This window comes from Rhododendron vialii, chromosome 6a (assembly GCF_030253575.1).
Source record: "Rhododendron vialii isolate Sample 1 chromosome 6a, ASM3025357v1".
In the NCBI taxonomy this organism is placed as follows: Eukaryota; Viridiplantae; Streptophyta; class Magnoliopsida; order Ericales; family Ericaceae; genus Rhododendron; species Rhododendron vialii.
This window is the reverse complement of record NC_080562.1, coordinates 42,230,607-42,247,090: the sequence shown is the minus strand read 5'-3', so window position 1 is coordinate 42,247,090 and position 16,484 is coordinate 42,230,607. Positions and strand designations below refer to the sequence as shown.

The window sequence follows — 16,484 nt, the reverse complement described above, 5'->3', positions numbered from 1 at the left end:
CCTCCACATGTAAGCAATGATGCACCCATGGGCGGGTGGATTCGGGCGACCACCGTGCTCATTTGTCAAACCTTATTATAATCTATATAATAAAGGAGAACAGTTTTTAAATCTTATTTCTTTATAAATCTTAATCATTGATTTGCTCTATAAATCTTACGGGGCTCTCTCTCTCTCTCTCTCTCTCTCTCTCTATATATATATATATATATATATAATAGTTTTTTTTCTCAAAAACTTCAAAATTAATAATCAATAGGTTCGTTTGAAGATGCTAGATTTCTCGTGAATAGGTTTCGGTGTTCATGCAATCAAGTCTTGAGAAAACCAACCTAGGGCTGGCTTAGTGGTCATAATTTGGAACTTAGGAGTTTGCTTTCTTCTAAGAGTCACGGGTTTGATTATCTCTACGAGCAATTATTGCGACTATCTCATCTCGCGCGTAAGTCTGTGAAAACGTTTGTGTGAGAAATTGTATGAATTAGTCCGAGGTGCGCACAAGTTGGCATGAAACACACTGCATTTAAAAAGTAAAAAAAAAAAAACCTTGAGAAAACGCCAGTAGTAATATTCACGTGAGCTAACAATATTTGGGAGTTTTCGTGTGGTGGTTGTCTTGTTGAGCACCTCTCTCTCAGCAAATAAAGAGTCTACCCCCTTTTTGTCTATTGGCAATTTTCTTTTGTGTCTTTTGATTTTTACTTTTTCCTGTTGTTTTTGATTCCTTCATTGCGTACAAGAGACTTAGCTATGAACATGGAGAAATTTAAGGAGATTATCTAGATGATGCATTTTTACTCTCACTTTTGTCAATGGTATATGTTCTTATCGTGTCGTGCAATTTATAAATTTCTCATACAATTATAAATTTATCATACAAATAGTATATGAGTATGGATACTTTATTTAGTCAGAAGGTACGTCGAATTTGATAAAGAAACACACACAAAAGATAAACTCCATCATTTTTCGCCTAAGTTGCATAAAATAGAGAATCAATCAAGCTCTTCAACAACTCAAGTCGACCAGCTGAGGAAAAAAAAAAAAACAACTCAAGGCGACTAGTTGAGCAAAAAAAAAAAAAAAACAACTCAAGGCCACTAGTATATTAGTATTAACCAAATTTTTTTTCGAACAACACTCTTTTACTCAAATTCGATAGGATTCAGGTTTCCGGAATAAGTCGAAGTGCACTCAATCTAGCGCTGACATTCAGCGTTACCAGTTACCCCCAAAAAAACTATGTTCCCTCATACGTGGCTTGCGTGTACGTACATAGTGCAGTGGAACTAACGATGGTTTTGTTTGGTTGAAAGTTTAGTTTAGTTTAGTTTTGGTAGTGGGTGGAGAGAGAAATAGAGTAATGATTGAAGATATGAGTAATGATTGGAGAGAGATAGAGAGAGATGAGAGAGTAATAATTAGGAAAATAGGGTAATGATTGGAGAAAGAAATAGGGTAATGATTAAAAACAAAACTAAAACTAAAACTAAAACTGAAATGTTAACCGAACAAAGCAAGTGTCGGGTGGGTATCACTATCAGGTGGTGTCCGTTCGGCACATTCAGACCATCTATTTTGGTTTTGGACTGCTCAAAAGAGAAGAGAGAGTATTTCAATCTGGACCATCTAATATATTTTTGAACGATAAGAATGGACTGCTCAGACACCACGTGAGCACGCCCACGTGGTACCCACCCGGCATCCAAAAATTTCTTAGAACTAACTAGAAAACACACACGACATACTTCCGCTTGTGCACACAACTATGTCCAGCGGTTGCAATAGCCACAGCTGCTGATTCAATTAAACGAGTGCGTAACGCGCACCAAGGCGCACGTTAGAATCGGACCAACCCACGGAAGTAAAAAAAGAAAAAGAACAAGAAATCCCCTCTTCCTCATCTCCTCGTCGCTCACGAACCTTCTAGATTAGGGTTTGCTCCCACCCTCTCTCTCTCACCCTCTCTCTCCCTCCACACCTTCTGGTAAGTCCTGATCTCTTCCTGTTTTCCTGTTTTCTTCATTTCCGTTTTTGTCTTCTGGAAACACTTTTAATCGATAAAACCCCCCCCTGTTTTCTTACAAAACCCTAGCCGTAAGGCTCAGGATAAGCCATGGACGAAAACGAAGGAGACCTGAGCGATCAGTTCCATCGGAACGAGGCGATCTCCGCCGTCGCCGATGAAGAGGACGACGACTACGAGGATCTCTATAACGACGTCAATGTCGGCGAGGGGTTTCTCCAATCGTTGCGTGGCAACGAGGAGATAGGGGCGAGAACTGAGGAGGTCGATGAGACGGTTGAGACGGTCGAGCCGTCCCTGCCTGAGCCGCCGCTGAATAATAATCAGACGGTGGTCCAGTCGGGTGCAGTGATACCCGGTGTGGGTAGTGGTGAGGTAGAGAGTGGCGGGGATAGGGAAGTGGAAAAGGATGTTGGAGGGGGCGGTGACGGTGGCGATTCTAGTAGGGTTTTTGGAAAAGAGGGGTTTGAGAAGGTAGGGTTTAGAGGTGATGAGTTGCCTGTGAGGGGGTCTAGTGGTGGAGGGGTGTTGCCGCCTGTTGGTGGTGGGATGAGGGTTGAATTAGGGCAATCATTGGATAAAGTGGGTGAGGTAGAAGAACAGACTGTGAATGGTAATAATAGCGTGGCAGGTCAACGGATTGGGCAGCAACCTTATGCTGCTGCTGGTGTGAAAACTGGAGGGAATATGGAGAATGAAGGGATTGTTAGGCAAGGAGGGAATGTGAATGGTGCTGGTGGCGGTGCGTTTGTGAATGGAAACGGAACTAGGGTTGGGGCTGGGATTGGAGGCGGAGGAGGAGGGGGAGGGACAATTCTATTTGTTGGGGATTTGCATTGGTGGACTACGGATGCTGAGCTTGAGTCGGAGCTTTGCAAGTATGGACCGGTGAAGGAGGTGAAGTTTTTCGATGAGAAGGCGAGTGGGAAGTCGAAAGGTTATTGTCAGGTTGAGTTTTATGATTCTGCTGCTGCTACAGCTTGCAAGGAGGGAATGAATGGGCACGTGTTTAATGGGCGTCCGTGTGTTGTTGCATCTGCCTCGCCATTTAGTGTAAAAAAAATGGGAGAAGCCCAGTTAAATAGGAACCAGCAGGTTGCCCAGGGTGCCCTCGGTCCAGTAAGACGGGGCGTTGGTGATGGTGTAGGTAGAACTGGGGGCAGCAACACTGCAACTGGTGGGAATTATCAAGGTGGAGGTGGAAATTATCAAGGTGGCTCTGGGAATTATCAAGGTGGATCTGGCAATTACCAAGGTGGTGCTGATAACAACAGAGGATTTGGGAGAGGAAATTGGGGGAGAGGCAATGCTCAAGGGATGGGAGGTCGGGGGCCACCTGGTCCAATGAGAAATAGGCCCACTGGAATGGCTGGACGTGGTATCATCGGAAATGGTGGAAATGGATTTGGGCAGGGGATTGGTGCGACGCCTCCTTTGTTGCACCATCAAGCTATGATTGGTCAGGGTTTTGATCCAGCGTTTGGACCTATGGGGAGAATGGCGGGTTATGGAGGGTTTCCTGGTCCAACTCCTCCCTTTTCTGGGATTTTGTCTTCATTCCCGCCTGTGGGAGGTGTGGGTTTGCCTGGTGTAGCTCCTCATGTGAACCCCGCATTCTTTGGAAGAGGTATGCCCATGAATGGAATGGGCATGATGCCCACAACTGGTGTTGAGGGTCATAATATGGGAATGTGGTCTGATCCTAATATGGCTGGATGGGCTGGAGAGGAGCATGTTGGCAGGGCAGGGGAGTCTAGCTATGCGGAAGAAGCTGTATCTGACCATCAGTATGGAGAAGTAAGCCATGATAGAGGACCCTGGCCTAATGCTATGAAGGAAAAAGATCGTGGCTCAGAAAGGGATTGGTCTGGGTCTTCCGATAGAAGGTATCGAGAAGATAGAGACCCTGGTTACGAAAGGGACATGCCTAGGGAGAAAGATACGGGTCAAGATCAGGATTGGTCCGAAAGAAGGCACCGTGATGACAGAGATAGAGAGCGTGATCGTGATCGTGACCAGTCACGTGACCGTGAACGTTCCCGAGATCGAGACCGCGAACTATCCCGAGAACGCGATCGGGATCGCGATCGGGATCGGCATCGGGATGAGAGAGACAGATATGTGGATCATCACAGGTATAGGGACCGTGAACCAGAATATGATGATGAGTGGGAAAGGGGGCGCTCATCAAGGACACATGGCAAGTCGCGGTTGCCGCAAGAGGAGGAGCAGCGTTCAAGATCACGGGATGCTGACTATGGAAAGAGGCGACGTCTGGCCTCAGAATAACTAGTTTGACTCTGCTTCAATTTCAGGCTTCTAGTCCACCTCTGGGTTTGAGGGGTTCATTTGATTCTCCTTGGAGTTGTCATCTTGGGCATTGAATAGCTGTTCTCTGGGATATCTTTCATGGCTTCAAAATGCGTCATCTCCTGTTTGCTTCTTTGCAGGGGACAGTTCTTTTGGTGCATGGAATGAGTAAGTTATCTGACTATAGATTTTGGTCTTGACCCTTTGTGTTAATTTTTTGAGTGTAAAGTTCTGGATATGGCGGATTGAAGTGTTAATTCTGTGATGCGTACTTGCATTAGCCCTCAAAATTTCTGAGGCATTACTTGTGCAGCCAGATTGCAAATAATGGGTCATATTGCTTCATGTGGAGATTCATGCTAAACATTCGATTGTAGCAGTCGCTAGAATTTTGTACCCTCCCATGTTACAATATGTTATTACATGCTTGATGCTCCTAAACTGATGGATTGAGATTTCTCCATGAGTGGATTCACTTATTGTGGCACTGCATTGGGTGATGCCACGAGGATACATTCTCAAAAGATTCTGAGCTTCCACACTAGGTTATACAAGGCTTGGTATGCTTTCTAAGTTTACAGATTTCTCCCCTTCATATTTAAAGGCAGGACCAAAACAAAACAGAAATTCTGAAGTTGGAAGAGTGCCTACCCTTTCTGGGTACAACTAAAATTATAATTAGTGCTCCTTTTATTGGTCGCATAAGTTATAGTCAACATGTAGAGACTTGTGAAGTGTCATGATGTCATCCATTTTACCTTGTTGAACTTTGGCATTTGGAGAAAGCAGCTCTTTCAGCATTCTTCCTGTCCAATTTGGTGAACCAGGTTAAGGGCCAGCTTGCAAGTTAGATTTTGCACATTTGGTCCTGCAACTTGGCAATCATAGCCTATAGCTGTCTGTTTTCTGAGTCCAATCTCAGTCAAACATTAGCTTTTATTTTGCCTTTTCCCTTTTTTTTTTTTTTTTTTTTCCTTTTCTGAAGGTGCTAATGCTGTAAGTTTTTTGCTAATGTCCTCTATCTAAGGCTTATGTAATCAGTATGCTTTGGCCTTCCAGATAAAACTGTTTATACTTGCGTAGCTTCTTGTATCTTGTAGGCCTAATCATTTTCTCTGTTTGCTTCATGTGTGAAGAAATGGCAAGTTTGTGGATGACCTTGTCCAGTATAGAATGGGGAGATACATGGCCTTTAGTGTTGGGCGTGGGTTGGACAGACTGTCTTGGATCCTGAAAACTGCAGATAATTTTGTGAACTTGGAGAGGCATTAGAGTAGACAATGGAGGAAGAGAGCATGAGACGTTTCACTGTTGTTCTTGACTTGGTGTATGTGTGGTGAAAAGATTTGTCATTCCTTCTAGTGTGTAGAAGATTCTTTTGTTAAGTGTAAATGTACGAGATTTTTGTTTCCTTGGGTGGCTGGAAGTGCCTTCCCTTGAAGTTTTGATGCGTTTTTTATCGGGAGTACAGAATTGTATATGTTGTTCTTTTTGTACATTGTTTTGTTTTTCGAGCTATTGTTTTCTTGTATAGTTGGCTTTGTATATACATGGGTGGCACCCCCTTGGTGGTCTCTTAATGATTATATATTTTGACTTTGCAGAGTGAAATTTTCCAATTCATGACATATGTATGACTATATAGTAGTTTATTGATTTTCGTTGGTTGGAAAGGAAGAACTCGAACCAATCTTTGTGTGATAGGGTAAAGCTAAATACCAGCAACCGCTTGCAAGCAAAGGTCTTGGGGGCTGGGAGTGTCTGGAGACCTCGTAGTTCATAGGTGCAAGCTTTCTAACTGAGCGTCGTTATTTTACTTGGCAATCGATCCAGTTACCCCTTTTAGCTCATTCATGCACTATTTTAAGTGGTCAAAAACTTTGTACAACCTCCACTTGATTCCCATAAACCTGGTAAATGACATGTACTTACAATCATGAAAATCATTACAATCACGAAAATCATTAAATGCAATCTTGGACACAGAATTCTTTCATCTATGACTTCCATATTGGACAGCTATTGGACTGATTATGATAATAGATTGGGTGGTAGTGGCCAAATAGTGGACCGTGGATTTGTGTTATTTTTGGAAATTCAATTGGTGAGTTTGCCAGCACATTGGGATGGTGCTGAAGGATATTGTGCTTGGTAAGTCATAGTCTTGATGATGCTGAATGGAACTGCACTTCGATGTGCTGTAATTTAGTAAGGATTATATTTGATGGGTTTTTGGATTATGTATTTCAAGAAGAGATACTTGTGTCTTTGCAAACTTTGTGTCTGATCGAATCTCGCCATAGTATCTTTCCCAACATTTTATAGTGAGCGATGTAGTTTTCTAAGATTGTCATTGCTCTTTTGGAAACATGGTTGTTCTCTTAGGGACCTGATAACTATTTAACCTTGGGCGGTATGATAAGCCAAAATATGTGCTGCTTTTTGGATTTTTTTGAGAACTCGGTTACTGATTGTGCTGACTTACAGTTTCGTTTGTTTCATTTGTTCTCAGCTTGAAGGATATTTGGCGTGGCAATTCAAGCTGTTCAGCAACCCTTGGTTGTCTTGAAGACAAGGAGCACATGAACTAATATGCTAGAGATTTATTCCATGGCGTTTCCTCATTGCGGATCTAGGGGTGGACTTCTTATCTTAGTTGTTAAGACTTTCTTTCCATTTCATGTTTTAGTTAAATGTCACTATGAGCAGAACCAATGTTATGGATGATGGTTATGGCTAGAACATGCTGAAGCCTGAGTTGTGGCGGATTGTTTTAGAATTTACTGTGTTGAATGTGATGTAATAGGATTTAACTCTTAAGGATGTTGCTGATTCCCCTTTTCTTGTTTGGAGATTTTGTTGTATTACTCTTCTTTTGTATTTAGTTCCCTTTATTTTAGGGGTTTGGTATAACCATGTCGACCACACAATGTGTTCGTGTACAGTAAGAGAAATTTAACAGTTTGAATCCAGAAAATCGTTTGTATCCTCAGAATTCCCTGTTTGTCCATGTTCTTTATTGTGAACCTGATTGTATTATTTCTATTTTTGTAGAGGAATATTTTTAGATGGTTTTGGTTTTGCAGTTTATGTGAAATCTTTTCTGGTATATTTTGACTCTCGTTACATCAATAGTATGTTGTGTTACTGGATATCATCCTTATGGACCTTATGTTGTGTCAGCTGTGGGTCTCTATGGTATTTTTACAGCTTTTCTGATAGTTCTCCGGTTTTGTGAATGGTCGTAAATGGTAGCGAATCCAGTGTTCTGTCTTCTGCCAAATTAACATGGTTCTTGAAGTTAAATGGACTCCTTGTTAGTATGTGAGTATTCAGACTCAGATCGAGGTTGGACAAAAGAAATCGACGAGTACATTTACCTTACGAGTAAGATGCAATACTAAAGCTACTTTCATTGATCAGGCCTTGAAAAGATAACAGATGAAAAAATTGTATTTCAATTATTTGCTGCTTGACTGATGTTCCTCTTAACTAAAATTGTCCGAAATATGTTTGTTGTAAAAACAATTTAAGCTTGAATTCGTCTTCTAATCCCTTCGAGGTCAAGTTTTTACGGTCTAGAAAATCGTAATGAAAGCAAACTCACTAAAATATGGAGTAGCTCAGGATTGACTTGATTGATGTCTGTTTGAAATCAAATCAAACACGAAAGATAAATCAAGGTGAATTTGACCTTCCATTAGTTTCCAAGTTAAGTTTGCGATACTGTCCACTTCAAAATCTCTGTTTTGGATTTCAGAAAGTGTAAACAAAGGAAAATGTGTAAGTTGATGTCGTAATTTTTTGATATTCTTTGCACCAAATTAAAGAACTCATAGCAATTTGAGACGGAGGGAACAAGGAGCAAAAACAATACACAATTTCAAATATAGAAGTGGGGCAACAAGGAGCTCACAAATGAGGCACCAGCAGCACCTTTGGAGAGGATATGTTTCCTAACAAATGACCAGCATAACAATAACAAATGTCCCCACCAGCAAAAAACCAAAGTGAAAACTAGGGTACGTTTGATTCTATATCCTGATAGCAGACAACCCGCGAAACTAATTCTGCTATGAACACTCCCATTCAATAATCAACAAGAATATTTTGCCAATTGTCATTAAGCTAAAAGATAGGAGAATTCCTACAAACTTATGTTAGTTTACAAAGTAACTGTGATACTGCAGAATACCAAGACCCAATCTCTACTAATATCTCTACTAATATCTAGAAAACATGTTTCACCCGCTGGAAATAAATTACAGTCAGTAAGCATTTATAAAAGAAAAGAAGATTGTAAAACATGATGTAAGTTGGGAATAAAGAGATTGTGAAAGCTAATAGCTATTCTTGGGCTTTTTCCAACTTGGCAGCCGGGCCTTCATGCATTTGGGAGGTTGAGTTTCATATTCATCGGCATTGCATTAATCATCTTCTTCACTGTCGTCCTCCTCATCTGCTAGTTTGGTAAGTTCATTCTGGATCATGAGCTTTATTGAAGACTTTCTGGGTGTGAGATCTTTATTGTATCTCCCAGCTGAAAGAAAGGCAATACAATAAGAAAATCCCAAGATATGTTTTTAGAGGAATTTTCAAGTGAGGGAACAAAATGAAGGGCTTTCATTTTCCGATCAAATTTTGAAAATCCGAACAGTTCAATGTGTGCAGAACGTAATTTTAAGGGGCCCCTCAAGAAATCAGCAAAAAAAATGACCGGGAAGGGCGTCATCCGAGCAGTTTTTTTTGAACCGTTTAATGAAAACTGCTCGGATGAAGCCCTTCCCGGTCATTTTTTTTGCTGATTTCTCACCGGGACCCTTAAAATCACGTTTTGATCACTTTGAGCGGCTCGGATCATCGAAATTCAATCGGGAAGGGGAGTCCCTCATTTTATTAAAATGAGGGATCCCTCACCGGAACCTAACTCATGTTTTTAACCTTGATTTAAAGAAAGAAAGTACTTGCAAGGCTCTTTTTATTCAATAAAGTTGCCCCATATGCAACTAATTAGACACATTTACCCGTCTCCTTTATATTTTCACGAAATTTAACAAACTAATATGACATTTGTCTCTCCACCAGCCTCGTGGAGCACCAAATAAGGGGGAAATATGTACTAGATTTATAAGGTTTTAACTTCGAATAATGAAATTCTAGGCTGTTAGAAAAAGGAAGGAAAAGGGCGGGGGGCGCAGGGGGAGGCTACAATTTCAGAATGTAGCTTCAGTATGTCAGTAATAAGGGTGGAAGTCCTACCAAGTAGCTTCAGAATATCAGTGAAAGTTGCCTGCAAAACAAAGCACGAAAGATGGAACTTTTATCATCCACCAAAATACACCAGCAAATGATGAATAACTACTTGCTTAGCACAGGAAGAAAGAAAGGTAATTTTTTTAGCATAGTAAGAAGAAAAGAAACTAAATTTGCTAAGCCCCAAAACATGAGGATAGTCGACATTCTTCAATCACAATATGCTCATTTCTATTTGCTTTCATATGTCATTCATGTAAGAAAGTGTAGCCAAAAGCTCCGCATGAGTTCATGGGAAAGAAAATCCTAGTATTGCAATTTGTTCCCCAGTACTGCAGAAGAACATTCTTAGAAATACTTCTATCCTCCAAGTCTCCACTGTGCACCTTTTCCCCATCTTTTTATAGTAAAGAGGCAGGGGATACTAGCTCAACGTTCAGTGCATGGTAGTTTACTTGGTATTCTCAGATAATTTTTAAGTAAAATAAATAGAGGTCAAAAATCTTACCGTGTTGAAGTCAACTTCTTTAAGAATGTCGCATATAGCATTTCTGAGTTCATCATCGCTTGGCCTTAGCTTATCTCCTTTAGGTTTGTCTTTCCCTTTTGCGGCCTTTTTACCTTTGCAAAAAAACAGAAAACAGCTTCAGACTGTTGACTGAGCTGACAAAACTCTCCACCAGATCTCTACTTTTGCAATATTTCATGGAGACTTATGTTGCAGTTTGAAACAATATATCAACCCCCTTACAACATATTGTAAAATTAATAACACAGAACCATTGTACTAGAACTTCTGATGAGCAGAATATAAGTAAAGTGTGTGCAACGAAATAAGAAAATGAGTATTACCTGTTTTCTCCATGGAAGAAGTTTTCTTTGGAGCTGAGGACTTCTCCTTTACTACCTCAGTTTTCTTCTTCCTTGAGAATGTCTTGGGACTTTTTGCATCACTTCTATCATCAACCTCCGAAAGCTTTGATGATGACTTCGCAATTTTAGGGGGTGGACTAGATTTCTTTGAAATTTCAACTTCCTTGGTTTTTGTCTTTTTATCAGTTCTCTTCTTCCCAGATGTCTTTGGACTAGCATCACTTTTATCATCAACCTCAGAGCGCTTGGATGATGATTTCAGTGATGTTCTTTCAGTGGGTGGGCTAGATTTCTTTGGAGTAGCAACTTTCTTGGTTTTTGCCGTCCCAGCATGTTCTTTCTTTGCAGATAATTTTTTTGAACCACGTTTACCTTTAATCTCTTGTTCAGGCTCATCCTCAAATTCATCTTTGTTCTCTTCACTGTAAGAGTGATCAGGTACCTCATTTTTGGATAGTTCATGGACACCATTCTCTTCTAGTTTTTCCTCTTCCTCTCCTTCCTCTGACTCGCCTCCTGTTTCAGGCGACGTATTTTTCTCTCCCTCTTTAGATACCTTCTCGGTCATTTTACTCTTCTGCAAAATAAACCACGCCAAAGAAGAATGCAAAATGAAGGGATGAACGATGAAGTAAGTAAAAATATAATCTGCAGATCTAATTGCACTGCTAACAACGGTACCTTAGCGGAGCCTTTTGATGGTGTGCTGCCTGCACTCTGTTTGCCTGCCCTCTTGCGCTTGGTTCCTTTACCTGACTGGTATTGGACACAGCATAGATCATATAAGAAGCCGGGAAAAAAAGAGCAATTTTCTTTAAAGGAGCAGTTGATATTAAAGAAAACAGCAGAAGTTGCCCCTTGGGGTTAACTAACCTGCTCCTTTTCAGAAAGTAACTCAGTGGTTGTAGCCTGAGGGGCCGCCAAGAAATCAATCAACTTTGCAATAATATCTTCCTGCATGCACAAATAAACTCTTCATGATGACAACAGAACAGCACACCTTTTGAGCAGATCACCTGCAATGATACTAATCAAACAACCCGTAAAGCAATTATATTGATGTTTTTCTTCTAGATGGTGTTCCAAGAAGAGTTAAACGGAAAATCAAATTTTTAACCAGTATTTCATGTCACAGTCAAACATAAAAAGACTGACCGTAAGTGTGTGGCATGTGAATGCATATGAAGATGCTTGTGTTGTGTGTTGATCATCTACCCAGCCAATACGCATTAAGTTTAGGATATCAAGCAAGCATTTAGGGAAAAGTGAGGAAACACTGCACATATGTTCCTGTTGGAACGGAGGAACTTAGAATTCGGACAAAGTTACTGTCACCCCAAGACCCCAAGAAAAACTTTCTATGCCAAACATGCAAAAGTCAGATATCAACAAACCTTCCTTGTATTAGTCTTCACTGTATCAGCCTTTGCAATAGGTATGTCAAGGACATCACAGAATCCCAACAACTTCTCTTTAACACATTTGTCGAGTTTTTCTTTCATTTTGATCTTTTGCTTTTCCTGCAAAGACAGTGAAAGTATAAAAAAAAAAAAAAAAATGGAGAAAAGCTCAAATGTTTTGTTTGGTTACCACATGTCACCAATCCAAACAAGAAGTAGTATCATAATATCTAATGGAATGCAAAAAAGATAAATGCCCTAATTAAAAGGGGAAGAAACATTACCCAAAAAGCCCTAGAATCTCAAAGATGGATATTTTACCTCATCTTCAGTCGACACAAAGCCAGAAAACTGGAAAATATTGCTTTTGACCTGAGCTGCCTGCACAAAGTTATGACATAGAGTCACAATAAAGTAAATTTTCTGATTTTCCATTTATGTTGTACTTTTCTTTGCCTACTTTAAATGGGAAACATGATGAAACAATGTTGAATACTCAACAAATTAAAGGAAGGTAACTATAACAGACTGAAGCATGCACGTTGTCAAAAGTAGATGAAGTTCCTAAAAGTTATGGGAATTGGCAGAAAATCAAAGCTTCACTACGTTAATGTTATGTTTCTAGCTCATTCCACTTTCAAAATAATACCTCCTAACTGGAGATTGAAAAAAAAACATAGACAAAGGGAGACAAAGCAAAACCACGATTCAAACAAAATTACCTTCCCCCTCCTTCCAAAGAGAATTGTATGAAGCAATTTCAAAGTTTCATCAGTTTTCCTTTTTGATAACTTGAAGGCCACTGAAACAGATATCATGGTTGACACAATGAAAGGTAGTTCAGTTATTGAATTGAAATAAAGAGTTGTCAAATGCAACAGGATGTATCAAATAAGGGAAATGCTGAGAGTTTTACTAACTAGGGTACACCTACACTAGCACAAAAGCATAGGGATGGACACCTAGAAAAATGAAGTGAAATCGATTTCGAAACATTTTGTGTTGCACAAAAATAAAACTCCTCAAACCATACGTAATATTTTAAAACAGAACTGTGAAGCTAAAAATTTAAAACATTCCAGCAAGCAGAGAAAACTAAAGCACAGAAACTCAACAACCAAAACATTCTTTTCACTTCTAAAATTTTAAACTAAATAAAGTTCCACTTATTCCAAAAACACCCAATCATTAATCTTCTGAATGATATAACATGAGGATAATTTCTTGACAACATGACCATTCCATGATCCAAGATATGTCTAGATAAGTTTTATGTAATACATCAATAAGAATAGGATCCTAAGCAAATGTTTTACAGGCACAACTACTACGTAAGCGTTGGGGAAAAAAGATTCAAGAGGTTTACCATTAGGTATATCTCTCAGTGCAGCTCCACGACCCTGCAATTACGAGGCAAGACGTCAACTACATCCCAAACAGAACTGCAAAAATTGCTCATTATACTAACAGTTTCAACTGCAAACTGGATGAAAGGAACACCTTTTCAATAAGAAATTCCTTCACGGATTCCATTTCAAAGGATTCAACAAGCCTTTCTACAGATTTCCTTGCCCGTACAGGGCGGTTAGTTGGAGAAGTCACGGGGGTTTTCTGCTGCTCCTCTTCCACTTCCTTTTTAATGCTCTTGGCTTTGATCCCGGGAGTCCTCCCTTTTCCACGCCCCTTGGATACTTTCTCTTGTTTACTCTCTCCATCCCTCTCTTCTTCCTCCTTCAATTCATCCACCTTCTCCTCACCCTTTTCCTCGTTCTCCTCGTTTTCCTTTGCCTTCATTTCCTCTTCCATATCATCACTTCTTGTGTCTTCCTTCGTTTCTTCTTCCTCTCCTTTACTTTGCTTTTCTTCTTTTTTCTCCTCTTCTTCTGTTTCTTTGTTCTCTTCTCCCACTTCGTCCACATCCATTTTCTGTGTCCCCGCTTTCTCATCATTTCTATCTTCTTCCATTTCTTTTACATGCTCCTCTTTTGTCTGAGGAACATCTTCAACCTTATGCTCTGCTGTGATATTCCCATCTGGTGCTGCCTCAGCAACTTCACTCATAGTCTCTTCTTCACCCATATTTTATCAAATACAACACAATTCTTTTCTTGTCAGATCCAACAGAGCTTAGACCAGCAACAAACACTTTCAAAACCATTAACTTTTAGATTTTAGTTCCTAACATAATCAAACACCAACCAACAAAGATAAAACAAATAAACCAATGAGTGAACCACAGAACCAGATCTTTCCACAAAAACCACCCGATCCCACCAAAAAGGGGTACAGATGCACGAGAAAAATACAGAATTAATCATCTTCAGCAATTGAGAAATGCAAATTACAGAATTTAACCAAAGACGACCTGAGAACTGGAAAGAGAGTTGAGAAGAACATGCAATGCTTAAGGAGAAGATGAAACCCTGCGCTGCAAAAATGCAGTCTTAACCACTTTTATATTACTATGAACAAAAACCACCCCATCCCACCAAAAAAGAGAGGATACAGATGCATGAAAAAAAATATACCGATTTAATCACCTTCGGCAATAAAGAAATAAAAATTACAGAACTAAAACAAAGAAACCCTGATAATTGGAAAGAGAGTTGAAGGGCATGCAATGCTTAAGGAGGATAGGAAACCCTAAGATGTAAAAATGCAGTCTTTACCATTTTTATAATACTATGAACAAAGCAACAGAATTTGCAAGAGAAAACCACAAATTGTGAGAGAAATAAAGATTACAGAATCAAACCCAAGAAGCCCTGAAGATTGGAAAGCGAGTTGAAGAACATGCAATGCTGAAGGAGAATATGAAACCCAAAGCTGTAAAAATGCAGCCGATACCACTTTTTTTATAAGATAGTACTATGAACAAAGCAACAGAATTTGCAAAAGAAAACCATAAATTGTGAGAGAAATAATAATTACAGAATCAAACCCAAGAAGCCCTGAAGATTGGAAAGAGAGTTGAAGAACATGCAATGCTGAAGGAGAATATGAAACCCTAAGCTGTTAAAAATGCAGCCTTTACCACTTTTATAAGATAGTACTAGGAACAAAGCAACAGAATTTGCAAGAGAAACCCACAAACTGTGAAGTGATTGGGACGAAAAGATTTGGAAATTTGGAATCTTACATGGGTTTTGAGCCACAATATTTCGCTCTCTCCCGACTCCTGCTCCCACTGCTTGTTCTCTCTCTCTCTCTCTCTCGTTACAATATTTACGAAGGATATCGCGTTTGGAACATCGGCGTGGGATCCGAGCTTCAAACCCGGATGTAAAAACCGGGTCTAGTAACACGGGTACTGTTTTCACATGCAGGACTTTCGATAAATTGTCCGGACTAATTTACCAGTGATTAAATATCAAGCAGTTTTTATTTCACCGTCCATTAGCGGAAAATTTGACTAATGAAAGACATGTATGAATTGACCTACAAGAATTGTTAGTGCAAGAGACTTTTTCAGGTTTATATTTTGATTAGAATAAATAAGGCTAAGCAAAATAAATTTGTTTGAGTTCAAGAGGGCAGATTAGAAAAGAAGCAGCTCAAAATTCAAACTGTTTTTACTACAATGATTATAGAAATATTAGGTATACAACCACAAACCACAATTCTAATCATAAATCCTCTCACATGCATGTAGGCCCCACTTTGTACACGATTCGTATTCTTATGTGTAGGATCCACGAATATATAAGAGGATTGTGGTTATGGCAGGATAGTCCTGTAGTTGAACCAGATGAGGAAGCTCTTCGATAGGAAAAATGCTACCGAGCATCTCCTTGTAGAGCTGTACCGAGCTGACCATTGCTCGGTTAATATTTAAATCGTCAATTGACGAGATGAACAGCCGGATCGGCCGCTCTGTAGGGAATACTCGGCAGCATTACATTACTGCTCTTCCTACGAATTTAAGGTGAATGCATTTCACATCTTTATTGGAAAAATACGAGTAATGAATAAATCAAAGCTTCTCTTTGGTCCTAGGACATTCAAACTGTGAGATCCCGCGACTCTATTTTGATAATCCGAGCTATTCATTTCGTATAACACACAAATCACTCATTTAAAAATCAACTTAACAAGAGATACATATTTATCTCATTAGGCCACATTTCCAACCAGCTTAGATTATCAGAATGAGAACTGTAGTGGTCTCCACCACCCGATTCACATCTTACTTATATGGCGATTATAGGTTCAAGCACATCACAGAGGTTGCTATTTGATCCTTCAAATCTGTTTCTTCATTTTCTTTTTCTTTTTTAATGCGAAAACAAGAGGCAAAATTGGCATATTGAAAAGGGGCTTTTGAACATTTTGTTTGAAGCTGCCAATACACGCAGCAAAAGGATTACTGGAAATTGGAACGCTCTACATTTCAAGTAAAACACTACCAAAGCGGATCACAGAGGACTAAACATGCAGTTTTCCTCAACGATCACTCAAAACATTCGGGCCAATTTACGCATATACTGTATTAGCAATCAGGCAAACTTCTGTTGTCTTTAAGGGTTTTTGCCGATGGTGCGAGTCAACCCTACGAACTTGAAAGAATAAGTCCCTTACTTGCTGCTATGCTCCCGTTCAAGCAACGAGTTAGCTTTCAGCCA

General features: G+C 39.8%; 2 protein-coding genes across 9 annotated transcripts; one reads left to right on the top strand and one right to left on the bottom strand.

The window, feature by feature from the left end:
• Positions 1 to 1,840: 1,840 nt before the first annotated feature.
• LOC131329662 (uncharacterized) lies at positions 1,841 to 7,331 on the top strand. 3 transcript variants are annotated; one of them, XM_058362934.1, is made up of 3 exons: positions 1,862 to 1,987; positions 2,096 to 4,504; positions 5,473 to 5,947. In XM_058362934.1, exon 2 carries the CDS (start codon positions 2,117 to 2,119, stop codon positions 4,313 to 4,315), a length of 2,199 nt encoding a protein of 732 aa, XP_058218917.1. In that variant the 5' UTR covers positions 1,862 to 1,987; positions 2,096 to 2,116; the 3' UTR covers positions 4,316 to 4,504; positions 5,473 to 5,947. The 3 variants fall into 3 exon arrangements, with proteins under 3 accessions (XP_058218916.1, XP_058218915.1, XP_058218917.1); XM_058362933.1 differs by lacking the exon at positions 5,473 to 5,947 and adding an exon at positions 6,849 to 7,331 and having other exon boundaries at positions 1,841 to 4,504; XM_058362932.1 differs by having other exon boundaries at positions 1,841 to 4,504.
• A 1,093-nt stretch (positions 7,332 to 8,424) lies between these two features.
• On the bottom strand, positions 8,425 to 15,167 carry LOC131329661 (DEK domain-containing chromatin-associated protein 3-like). 6 transcript variants are annotated; one of them, XM_058362930.1, is made up of 13 exons: positions 15,002 to 15,096; positions 14,228 to 14,290; positions 13,363 to 14,007; positions 13,229 to 13,262; positions 12,585 to 12,664; positions 12,184 to 12,243; positions 11,857 to 11,982; positions 11,336 to 11,416; positions 11,144 to 11,218; positions 10,442 to 11,039; positions 10,098 to 10,210; positions 9,596 to 9,626; positions 8,425 to 8,876 (listed from the first exon to the last, which is right to left on the bottom strand). In XM_058362930.1, the coding sequence occupies exons 3-13, from the start codon at positions 13,939 to 13,941 to the stop codon at positions 8,764 to 8,766; spliced, it is 1,890 nt and encodes a 629-aa protein (XP_058218913.1). In that variant the 5' UTR covers positions 13,942 to 14,007; positions 14,228 to 14,290; positions 15,002 to 15,096; the 3' UTR covers positions 8,425 to 8,763. The 6 variants fall into 6 exon arrangements, with proteins under 6 accessions (XP_058218913.1, XP_058218911.1, XP_058218909.1 ...); XM_058362928.1 differs by lacking the exon at positions 14,228 to 14,290 and adding an exon at positions 14,794 to 14,874 and having other exon boundaries at positions 15,002 to 15,072; XM_058362926.1 differs by lacking the exon at positions 14,228 to 14,290 and having other exon boundaries at positions 15,002 to 15,167.
• Between the last annotated feature and the right edge of the window lie 1,317 nt (positions 15,168 to 16,484).